This window comes from Hyperolius riggenbachi, chromosome 8 (genome assembly GCF_040937935.1).
Source record: "Hyperolius riggenbachi isolate aHypRig1 chromosome 8, aHypRig1.pri, whole genome shotgun sequence".
Taxonomy (NCBI): Eukaryota; Metazoa; Chordata; class Amphibia; order Anura; family Hyperoliidae; genus Hyperolius; species Hyperolius riggenbachi.
In genome coordinates, this window is record NC_090653.1 from 283,083,816 (window position 1) to 283,096,034 (window position 12,219).

General features: G+C 45.0%; 1 protein-coding gene across 3 annotated transcripts in view; it reads right to left on the bottom strand.

Moving 5' to 3' along the window:
* Positions 1 to 12,219, bottom strand: part of CNTRL (centriolin) — a 171,328-nt gene that overhangs the window by 8,766 nt on the left and 150,343 nt on the right. For all 3 annotated transcript variants that reach the window (XM_068249054.1, XM_068249053.1, XM_068249055.1), the window contains 3 exons: positions 8,828 to 9,033; positions 6,418 to 6,558; positions 3,777 to 4,055 (listed from right to left, as the gene is read on the bottom strand). In XM_068249054.1, the coding sequence (XP_068105155.1) occupies positions 3,777 to 4,055; positions 6,418 to 6,558; positions 8,828 to 9,033 (626 nt within the window). The remainder of the gene's footprint in view (positions 1 to 3,776; positions 4,056 to 6,417; positions 6,559 to 8,827; positions 9,034 to 12,219) is intronic.

A 12,219-nucleotide genomic window follows, 5' to 3' on the forward strand; every position in this document is an offset into this window, starting at 1 on the left:
CTCTCATTTCTGCAGAGTACTCCAGACTGCCAGTAGATTAAAGAGAATATTTTCTCCAGTGAAGCATACCTGTCATGCATTTAATTGAGATTCCGATGCCCTGTACAACTCCATAGTCTTGCATCTGTCGTAATAACGAATGGATTTTATAATCCATTCAATTGCAGATTTGGTTGAGAAGTCCATTTTTAGGGAGAGTCACTGGATCTGACATCCAGATCGATTTCTCTATCCAACCACTAACATAGAATTGCTGTTTTAAATATTTTGTAGACAGTTTGTGCATAAGCAACAACTGGAATACAGGCAAAATGAAAGACATAGCTTGTCTGTGACCACCTTTGCTCTGAAAAACTATCAGAGTGTTTTTGATCCAATCCTTTCTGCAGATCCATCCTAAATACTCTACAGTTGTAAAATAACCTGCATATTATCTTAGGTCTTCCTTCATTTTCACAGCTAGGTAAAGCTAGAAAATATCTTCTGTATACTCAGATTGCTGCTATTAAAATCATGTTCTTTCATAAAGATCCTGGGAACACTTGTAACCCATCAAGGAAGTACTCAGGACTGCAATGAAAAAGACTTGGGATTGAATCCTGAATTGCTGCCTCAGCATTTATGTTGCGCTTCTGTCCCGACGGACGGAAGGCGTCTGAGCTGCAGCCATTAAGGTACGCTCAGTAGGCAGTAGCAGTTCCAAAGAGCCTCGCCCAAGGACTCCTTACCGAACAGGTGTAGGCTTTCTGAACAGGGAGAGCTAAGGTACTAATCCCAGTCCCCAGTGTCAGAGGTAGAGCCCTTAACCACCACACTAGCCACTGTCCCTTTAATTTTTTTTTTTTTTTTTAAACAAACTTGCCATCAGAATAACTTATGCATCAACCTTGCATCTATTTATATGCAAAAAAAACAGTGTTGCAATTCAAATGTCTATGTGCAGAATCCCTGCACATAAGTAAAAACACATCTGCTAATAGCTTGACTCCTGTGCATATTCCCTGCACAAAATTATCTTCTGAAAGCACACCTGCTACCAGCATCACTATCTGAAAAGAGCACTTGCTATTGCAAACAGAATGTCTGTGTATAATTATTACACACCATTGTTATCTGAAAATTAGCTTTGCAAACTGAAGGTTTCTGTGCATATTTTTTGCATGTAATTCTGCATTGCATTCAGAACATTTGCCAATCCCTGAACATAACTCCTATCTGAAATGCACCATTGCATTCAGAATATCCATGTGCTAAACCCTGAACATAATTCTTATCTGATAAGTAGCATTGCATTCAGGATCTGTAAAGCACACCTGCTGGCAGATAAAGTAAGCATGCATATAATTGTCTGAAAATGTATGCACACAAATCATTAACAGAAAACCCAAACTTGTTATAACATTTGTGCACAAATCATTACATGAAAGTATAACTGCTTTCAGAATATTATGGCCAACCAAAATATGTATGCATGTATTTGCATAATCCGCACCACAGCCATTCATTGTAATCAGCCATGCTTCAATCAAAATGCACAAATCCTGATTGTGGAAAAATCTACTTTGAGACCCAGATTTAAATGATTCCAACAATCAAGCAATTGATTATGTATATGGCTGCTCCCCTGTGGTATGAACGCTTGAATTTGAGGGAATTGCCAGCACAAAAAGGTGTAGCCTGCATAGGGCAAGAGGGTAAAGCTGCCCTGAAAGCTGAGAAAGTTGTAGCCATTTCCTGTTTCATGGGTTTCATCAGGTCAAATAAAGCTACTGTGGTACTTTCAGGTCCAGGAGCATAAGACTTAGACTTGATATAACAGACCAAACAAAGTCTTAGAGGTTCCTTCAGGCAACTTGCAACCACATTTAGTACATCAGCTAGACTTTGAAGTGCTTTTGAGTTTCTGTAGTACAAAACAACTCAAACACCAAGAGTCTTACTAACATGTACCCATTAACAATATGACAGGAGTCTGCAATAAACACTGCAATGTGTTTGCTTACCGGTGGATGTGACCTGACTGCTCAGTCTCACCAGTTGCAGCACTCTCCTGAGCTTCTGTGGTGGGCCCACTTGACTGCACCATGACCCCCTCAGAGCTGTAGCGTCTGCGTGTATAGCGTGGCCATGGCGGTTTACAAAACTCGCACTTTCAGCCGTCTAACACGATCAGTACGCATGACGTTTTATGCATGACGCAGTACGCACCACGCGCTCACGCGTATCCAATGATGCATACATGCGACCTATCATGCAAACTTGCGTCATATTCGGGCATGCGGAAAATCCGGCATCTCTGCTTACCGCCGCCATGCCAGCAGAAAGTATAATGAAGAGAGGGAACCTCTCCAGTCCCCTTCATTCAAAATAGGAAAAAAACAGGTAACCTCCTGCTTAGCTTCCTATTCTAGGCCGCACACCAGTAACAAGCCTAAATTATACTTTACAAAAAAAATAAAAAAACAAAGAAAAAACAATAAAAATGGTGCAGCAGGTGCCAACAGGCTCCCCTACTGAAAGGAACAACCTTCCCTGGTGCTTCCGTGGTGAGGTCTGGGAAACAAACAAAAAACTGTGGGAGATTGTGAGGAGGTGGGATTTATACTGCATCAATTAATTATTTTAATTCTCTTAAGGTGTTTCCGATTTGGGAGGGGGGACTTACACAATCTCAGAGGGGCCGTCCTGGAGGACGAAGGGAGGAAAATAATAATCTCCTGTAAGCTCTATCTGAGATCTGTAGGACCAGCAGGCTGAAGCGCTAAGACATTTAAACATTGGTGGATCATATTTAATCAGAAGGGGATCTTTCTGATGGGACTGCATGCGCGATCGTGCGGGCGGAAGGCTGCGATCACAATGGTCATACAGACAGGGGGGATTGGTAACAGGGACAGAAGTCCCCTGAGCCATTCCGTGCATGGCCGCCGAGAATGATAACTGTTTTTGTTCAAAAACCAAGATCAATCTCAGGTGTAGGAACGATCGTACCACCGCGCCACCCCCGCCGCTGATCCTTAGACAGCCACGCATTACTTCCGATTTGCGTACTAATAGGAAATAATGCGCAAGGACATCTTGTGGCCAAATAGTACAATTACACCTACATACATTAGGAACAGACATTTTTTTTTAATATGTATGTCAAGAGGGTATATTACTGGTAAATTATGTTCTTGTAATTAGTGATGGACGTAAAACTGAAAAAATGCATCTTTTTTTCAAAATAAAATATTGTCGCCATACATTGTACTAGGGATATATTTTAAATGTTGCAATAACCGGGACAAATGGGCAAATAAAACGTGTGGCTTTTATCCACCGTAGAACATTTTACTTTAAAACTATAATGGCCGAAAGCTGAGAAATAAGGATTTTTCCAGTTTTTTTTTCTTATTTTTCCTATTAAAATGCATTTAGGATAAAATAATTATAAGCAAAAAGTTCCACCCAAAGAAAGCCTAATTGGTGGCGAAAAAACAAGTTATAGATCATTTCGTTGTGATAAGTAATGATAAAGGTATTGGAGAATGAAAGGGAGGAGCGCTGAAATGTAAAAATTCCTCTCATCCATAAGGTGAAAACAACCCGTGGGCTGAAATGGTTAAATTATCAACACAATGAATCATTCTCCTGATACACCCCTGATCAGCTGATGCAGAACCGAGGGAATCTTCATCAGTGACTCAGCCACACATGCCCAATCAGGGGTAGGAGTGTCACTGGCAGCCCCTCCCCCGGAACCCCCTTTGTACCCCACGTATCCGTTTCCTCACCGTCAGGTGACTCTGGCTGCTGCCCAGCTTGTCCCCGGGGGCCGGATGGGAGGCGGAGTTTCCTGTGAAGGGGAAGGTCTCCCTCAGACTCTCCAGCTGGGACCGGAGACTTGGGTTGTGTTCCAGGACGGCCTCCACATCCTCCACCAGCCCATCCTCCGCAGTAAAGTGCAGGTCCTGCAGGGTGGTCTGGATCTCCCTCTTCACTTGTGCCTTCAGTTCCTTCACCGCCTCATTCACGTCCTGCTGCCGCCTGTCCAGATCCTCCTGACTCTTCAGCTACAAGGAGAAGAAAGTGTCAGTGAGATGGGAGGTGCGGGGTGGGAGGAGTATCAGGCGAAAGGAACTTAAACCGAGGATTGAACTTCATCCCAATCAGTAGCTGATACCCCCTTTCCCAGGAGAAATATTTCCCTTTTTTCTAATAGATCATTAAAGGGGTCTGTGTGGCTGATATTGTGGTGAAACCCCTCCCACAGTGTGATGTCATGACCATGGTCCTCACAGTTTGCTGTCTGTGAACCTCGTTGCATTGTGGGAAAATAACGTCTTTTTCCAACTGCCAAACAAGCAGCATCTCCCTCTGTGCATAGAACTCTCAGTAATGAACAATCCGTACAGATCACCTGGCAGGACTAAAGATGTCACCACCCAGTAATAAATGTCAGAAAGTAAATCAGGGAGAGGAAAGATTTTACAATGGATCTATAAATAAACATTGTAAAAAAATCAGCAATTTTATTCATTTAATTTTTTACTACATTCCCTCTTTAAAGAGAATCTGTACTCTAAAATTCTTACAATAAAAAGCATACCATTATATTCATTATGTTCTCCTGGGCCCCTCTGTGCTGTTTCTGCTACTCCCTGCTGGGATCCTGGCTTGTAATTGCCAGTTTTAGGCAGTGTTTACAAACAAAAGACATGGCTGCTAACAGCATGTGATAGGCTGAGAGTAGCTCAGTGTGTGAGTCATACAGAGCTTGGAGGGGGCCTGGAGAGGGTGTGTATAGCTTTTATCCTATCACAAGCAGACTAGCATATTCCAGCCTGAGACAGAGCCAACAGAGGAAAGAAGATAAGATTATATAACAGAGATAACACAGCCACTGTGCAACTAGGAAAAGCTGCAGTAAGCCAGTGCACATTAGAACAGGTATAGGAACTTATAGGATAGAAGAAATAAGGCTGAACATTTTGTTACAGAGTCTCTTTAAGTCAAACATCCGCCCTGCATACTTATTCAGGGTCTATGGCTAAAAGTATTAGAGGTAGAGAGTCAGCAGGGGAGCCAGGCAATCTGCATTCTTTAAAAGGAAATAAATATGGCCTCCATATCCCTCTTACTTCAGGTGTGCTTTACTGTTTGATAAAATTGCTGTAATAAAAAGCTCTGAACTAGAAGATTACGTTTAACCACTTTGGTCTATCTGAACGGATTTATAATAATAATAATAATATAATAATCCGAACATTTATATAGCGCTTTTCTCCTGTCGGACTCAAAGCGCTCAAGAGCTGCAGCCACTAAGGGCGCGCTCAGGAGGCCACCCTGCAGTGTTAGGGAGTCTTGCCTTGAACTCCTTACTGAATAGGTACTGACCCTAGCCAGGATTCGAACCCTGGTCTCCAATGTCAAAGGCAGAGCCCTTAACCAGTACTCTATTCAGTATCCGTCCAGATAGCCTGCCCAGCTGCCGCTGCGCCGGGTGCGTGATAGCGCATGCTCCCGCCGCCTTCTGTTAGCCCCGAGATCAATGAATGGGTACATTGTTCCCATTCATTGTTCTAAGTCCGCGGCAGAAAAACTGACGGCTTCTTATCAGAGGCCACGGTCTTTTTGATAACAAAAAGGTTCCCGTCCTCTATATGCTTCCTGGAAGCAAGCAGGGCAAAAAAAAAAAAAAAAATTCACTGTGGCCATCTTGTGGCCAAATAGTAAAACTACATCTACATACATCTTTTGATCAAATAAACCCACATTAATACATTTAAAATTAACTGTTTACCTCCCACACCAAAAATTTGCCAAATTTTTAATGAAAAAAAAACAAAACCATAAATAGTTACCTAAGGGTCTGAACTTGTTTAATATGCATGTGAAGAGGGTATATTGCGAATTTTTTTTAAATTATAAGCTTGTCCATAGTGATGGATGCAAAACTGAAAAAATGCACCTTTATTTCCAAATAAAATATTAGCGCCATACATTGTGATAGGTACATAATTGAAATAGTGTAATAACTGGGACAACTGGGCAAATAAAATACATAGGTTTTAATTAGGTAGCATGTATTATTTTAAAGCTATAATGGCCGAAAACTAAGAAATAATGATTTTTTCCATTTCTTTCGTAACTTTCCTGTTAAAATGGATTTAGAATAAAATAATTCTTAGCAAAATGTACCACCCAAAGAAAGCCTAAATGGTAGGGAAAAAAAACAAGATATAGATCATTTCAGTGTGATAAGTAGTGATAAAGTTATTGGCGAATGAATGGGAGGTGAAAGTTGCTCAGATGCATAAGGTGAAACAACACTGTAGGCTGAAGTGGTTATAGGAGAGAAGTGGAATCCTATTTTAAGAGATGCCGCGATCCCATCAGAATCACGCTTCTTTATTCCGGCGGTTGATGCCGCACCTGTGTTCGGAGGACGGCGTGCTCCGCCTGCAGTTTCTTCAGCTCTCTCAGGAGGCGTTTCGCTCGCTCGTGGTTGTCGTACGCAGCTTGTTCCACGGCCAGCAGCTGTTTCTTCACATCGCAGTTCTCCAGCCGCAGCTCCTGCGTTACAAACAGGAAGTGAATATTTTGCATCCGTCATTTGGAAATACTATAAGGAATAAGAGCTCCATCAGTAGAAGCCCTCAAGGAGATGCCAATAATGCTGCACATTTCAAGTAACTTGGAAATGCACCAATAGAATGACGAGGTGGAGGCTGCGTCTGATTGGTCCATTTTCAAGCTGCATACATTAGCAGAAAATGATTAGTGTCTCATTGCCCTTCCCCTACCAGTCCTGTCTGTACATGTATGTAAAGTCAGGGCCGGTTCTAGACTTTCTGTTGCCTGAAGCAAACTTTGGAGGAGGCACACAGCCAATCAGACCAGGGTGCTGTTACCAGGCAGGTTAATCACAGGTGACCTATCAGATTTCACTGCTACTGATCAATGACAGTGCCGTGTTCCCACCTGCGAGACCATCGGCACCAGTTAGCAAAACGAATAGCGGGTGGCTGTGATTGGCCGGTCTGGTGCCAGCACCCCTGCCTGATTGGTTGCGTGCCAAAGCTTCCCCTCTGTCTGGCCATGGTAATGTATTGGCGTTGATAGGCTTTTACCATAGCATGCCTCAATAAGAGGCATATATTGACACGGGGCTGCGTGGATGAGGAGGGTAGTGGTGTACCGAGAAGGCGGGCGGGAGAGCAGAAGGAAGGCGCCAGGGTGGCCCAAACGGTTTCTTCAAACTCCGCCCCATAGATTTTGCCACCTGATTTGTGGTAATTCCGCTCCTGTGTAAAGTTGCCACTAGGCGCATATCTCACCTGGTATTCGTGGGCTGGTGGCGTAACAAACAGCCAGTCTGCACCTTGTCCCACTTCAGGACGGGGACCAGGCTCAAGCTATAAGGGATAGGGGATAGGGGGGGGGGGGGGGGGTTGGGGGGATATGGAATCTAGCTCTCTGCATCTTTCAGCTCTGAGATGGAGTTTCCAGCTACTGCACTCCTGCTTGTATACCAATATCAGTCCTGATGAAGCCGGAAAGTGCCCCGGGGAAACGTGTTGCGATATGCGTATAAATAAACCGCAAGCTACATTATCCCCCACTGCCTAGTGGCTTATTAGCACCTGCATGCTGACATCCTTGGTATACAAGCAGAAGTGCAGTGACAGGAAATGACATTTTAGAGCTGTAAGATGCCAGCAGCTACATCCTATATTGTCCCGATCCACAGATTGTTTGAGCCTGGTTCCAGACCTGAAGTGGGACATGCGTAGACTGGAGATTTCTTCCTCCAAAAGCCCATGAATACCGGGGTAAGACCTGTCCACCTGCCTAGCGGCTACTTTACATACACACTGTGAGCGCCTTTTTATGTCCCCTTGTTCCAGTGATACTGTATAGCTGTACCAGTGTAAGAAAAGGTCACCTGACTGCACTGTTACATATTGCAGAAGTTTCAGCTCTAAGCAACACTAGAACTGTGCAGCAGATGACACAAACTGTCCCATATGTGGCCTGTTTTCCTCACTCTTGAGTCCTTCCCGTTACACCTCTCCATACGCATGTGAATTGAGGATGTCCGGGATTACTGAGCAGAAGGGGTTTGATGTTTCTTGAAGGGATGCCTACACTCTTTATGCTGCTAAGGCAATTTCTGTATTGACCAGAGGAAGCAGGCCATGACCTGCGAAACGCCTTGTCAATTGTTTGAATAAATATTTTTCCCGTTGAACTGGTGTCTGTATCTTCTCTTCTCGCGAGGTAAGCGATTCCCTCCCGTTTACACATTTTGTTTTAAAGAAAAACCGTAGCCAAGGATTGAACTTCAACACAATCAGTAGCTGATACCCCCTTTCCCATGGGAAATCTTTACCTTTTCTCAAACGGATCATCAGGGGGCGCTGTATGGCTGATTTTGTGGTGAGACCCCTCCCACAGTATGATGTCAGCGCCTCCCAGCTCTAAGGTCCTGACATCACACTGTGGGAGCCTTGTTGCATTGTGGGAAATAACAGCTGTTTCCAACTGCTAAAAAAGCAAGCAGCATCTCCTTCCACTGACATCACTTGCCAGCAGTAAAGATGTCACCATGTGGTAAATGTCAGAATGTAAATCAGGGAGAGGAAAGATTTTACAATTGGCGAACACTGACTAAACCATTTATAAATAATAATTGTAAACATGAAGCATTTTTTTTATTATGTTATTTTCACTGGAGTTCCTCTTTAACACCCATATATTTTGGGCCCCGTCTCCCCACCCTTCTATCGGCTTGGAATTGGCCAAACAAATGTACGTCTTGTGGTTTCTGAGACCATCATACCTCAATCGCTCGCTCCAGCTGCAGCCGCTGGTTGGTGATGGCGTCTTTCAGCATCGATATCCTCTTCTCGTCCCTCTTCCTCTCTGACGAGAGCTGATCTCTCAGGCTGCCCATCTCGTCCTTATAAAGCTCCGCCTCTTTGTGCAACGCCAAAATCTCATTGGTCTTATCCCGTAACTGCTCCTCCCGCTCTGAGAGGAGGTGTCCTGGAAAGACAAAGCAAAATCCACTAACGTGACCACGTGTAGTCAGTCCGTGTTTACAAATCTACCGCTATGTCCAGAGACAAAAGTGTTTAATAAAAGCTCAAATAATGTTTCTTAAAGGACATCCGAGGCGAAAAAAAAAACTGAGATAAATAATTGTATCTGTCCTCCTCCTTCTAAAAAGGACATTTAAAGTCATCCCACAGTTTTATTTTATATTTAAATCAACTTTTTAAGCTTTTACTGTTTCATGGCCTTTTCTCAATGAAACATTAGTTGAAGTATGCCAGGGCTAAAATATATGAACTATTGATCTTTTTATCTCTTTCCTGCTCTTAGAAGCCATTTACTGCCACAAAAGTGTTTTATGGCTGCAATTCCTCATCAGTGAGGGTTACACTAGAGTCCGACCCAGTCCCGACCCAGACAGAACCTGCCACTTACATACCTGATTTTTAACTTTTTCAGGCAGAGAAAGAAAAAAAGGAACACAGCATAGTTATTTGTGTGCTTGGCACTGTACATATCCATGTCTATCTCATAATGTCACATGTCGCCTCGTGAGTCCTTTAAAGTGAACCTTAATCCCAAAAAAAAAAAAAAAAAAAAAAGTTTTACTCACCTGGGGCTTTCCTCAGCCCCCTGCAGCTGATCGGTGCCTTCGCCGTGTCCCTCCGATCCTCCTTACCCCGCCGGCGGCTACTTCCGGTTTCGCCGTCACCAACCGTCAGGCTGGGAACGTGAGTGATTCTTCGCGTTCCCAGCCACAATATTGCCCCCTATGCTGCTATTGCGGCCTTCCTTGCCGCAATAGCAGTATAGGGGGCGACACTGTGGCTGGGAACACGAAGAATCACTCGTGTTCCCAGCCTGACGGGTCCTGAAGGCGAAACCGAACGTAGCCGCCGGCGGGGTAAGGAGGATCGGAGGGACACGGCGAGGGCACCGATCAGCTGCAGGGGGCTGAGGGAAGCCCCAGGTGAGTCAAACTCTTTTTTTTTGGGGGGGGGGGGGGGGGGGCTTAAGTGTCACTTTAAAGAGGTGGGTTCAAAAAATGAAAAAAAAAAAAAATAGGCTACCTGATCTGCGGGGCTAAGCGGATCAGGTAGCCACAAAAACCGCCGCTCCTGTGGGCCGCAATGGCCCACTTTCAGTTCCGTGACTTCTGGGTTACGACGCTGCACGGAGAGACTGTGTGTTTCTCATAGCGTGCAGGCGGGGGAGCGGCCAAAGAGAGAGAGCTGCCCAATGGCAGCTCTGGAAACCCTGCAGGAACGCCCCCCGCAGGTGTTTTGAACAGGGAATATCTCTCCGCTGTGTTTACCTCCGAGTTAGCAACAAATCTTGTCGCTAAACTCGGGGGATCATAGCACGGCAGTGGGGGGTGGGGGGAGGTGGGGCAGAGTAAGGCAGTTGTGGGACACAGAGCCATGTTATTAGGCAGAGAACATGCCTCTGTGTCCCCATCTGCACCCCGAAGATACATCTCGGGTTCTCTTTAACCTAAACAGATTTTCTTCTGTTTTATCCAGCCATATAAAAACACAGTAACCTGAATGGAAGTAAACAGAATAGGAATGAAGTACGTTAGTGAGACACACTAAAGGGAACCTTAGAGGAGGACAGAGCTAAAATGTAACTTGTAATCAAAAATCTCGGAAAAAGTAGGTAGGGGCAGACAATTCTAGTGACACACAATATAATTAGCATGGAAGAGGAGCCCTATAGGGAACTTACCGTATATACTCGCAAGCAAGCCGAATTTTTGACCCCCCAAAAGTGGGCCAAAAGTTGGGGGGTCGGCTTGCTTGCGAGTCATGTGTGGGTGGGTGGGTGGATAGGTGCTGTCCCTCCCCGCTCCCCCCGCGGCCACCGCTGCTATTACCTTAGGCGGCGCCGCTGCCTCTATCCCCGTCCTCCTCCGGTAACTCATTCACAGCAGCGCGCCGCTCGCTGCTGTGATGACGGAGGAAACCATAGAGAGCGGTTCCCATAGTAACGGCATCGCGCTACAGGAAGCCGCTCTCTATGGTTTCCTCGTCATCACAGCAGCGAGAGGCGCGCTGCTGTGAATGAGTTACTACCGGAGGAGGACGGGGATAGAGGAAGCGGCGCCGCCTGAGGTAATAGCAGCAGCGGCGGCCGCAGGGGGAGCGGGGAGGGACAGCACCTACCCACCCATACTGGGGCATTATGCTAGCTATATGGGGCACTATACTAGCTATAATGGGGCACTATACTAGCTATACTGGGGGCACTATACTAGCTATACTGGGGGCACTATACTAGCTATACTGGGGGCACTATACTAGCTATACTGGGGGCACTATACTAGCTATACTGGGGGCACTATACTAGCTATACTGGGGGCACTATACTAGCTATACTGGGGGCACTATACTAGCTATAATGGGGCACTATACTAGCTATACTGGGGGCACTATACTAGCTATACTGGGGGCACTATACTAGCTATAATGGGGCACTATACTAGCTATAATGGGGCACTATACTGAGCACTATACTAGCTAAACTGGGGCACTTCACTAGCTATACTGAGCACTATACTAGCTATACTGAGCACTATACTGGGGCATTTTACTAGCTATACTGAGCACTACCTACCTATACTGAGCACTATACTAGCTAAACTGGGGCACTTCACTAGCTATAATGAGCACTATACTAGCTATAATGAGCACTATACTAGCTATACTGAGCACTATACTAGCTATACTGGGGCATTTTACTTGCTATACTGAGCACTGCCTACCTATACTGGGCACTATACTAGCTATACTGGGACATACTGGGGGGATCACGCGGCCAGCGTTTCCTACCCCCGGCTTACATGAGGGTCAATCATTTTTACCTGTTTTTTGGGGTAAAAGTGGGGGGGTCGGCTTACATGCGGGTCGGCTTGCTTGCGAGTATATACGGTACATTAGGACTGGACCCTTCACTTACTCATGCTATATAACTATAACCCTCAACCAAAGAAAATCCCTACATGTTTTGTCTCCTAAATGGAGGCTTCGTTAGGGGTGCAAAATAAAGTGCTATCGAGCAGACAGAGTGTATCACAAACAAGGTAGCTTAATTATGTACAAACGTCTCAGCATAATAGCAGCATAGTGGCGAAAGATGCAGCCATTATAAATACAAACACAAATGCTGTTTCTTATC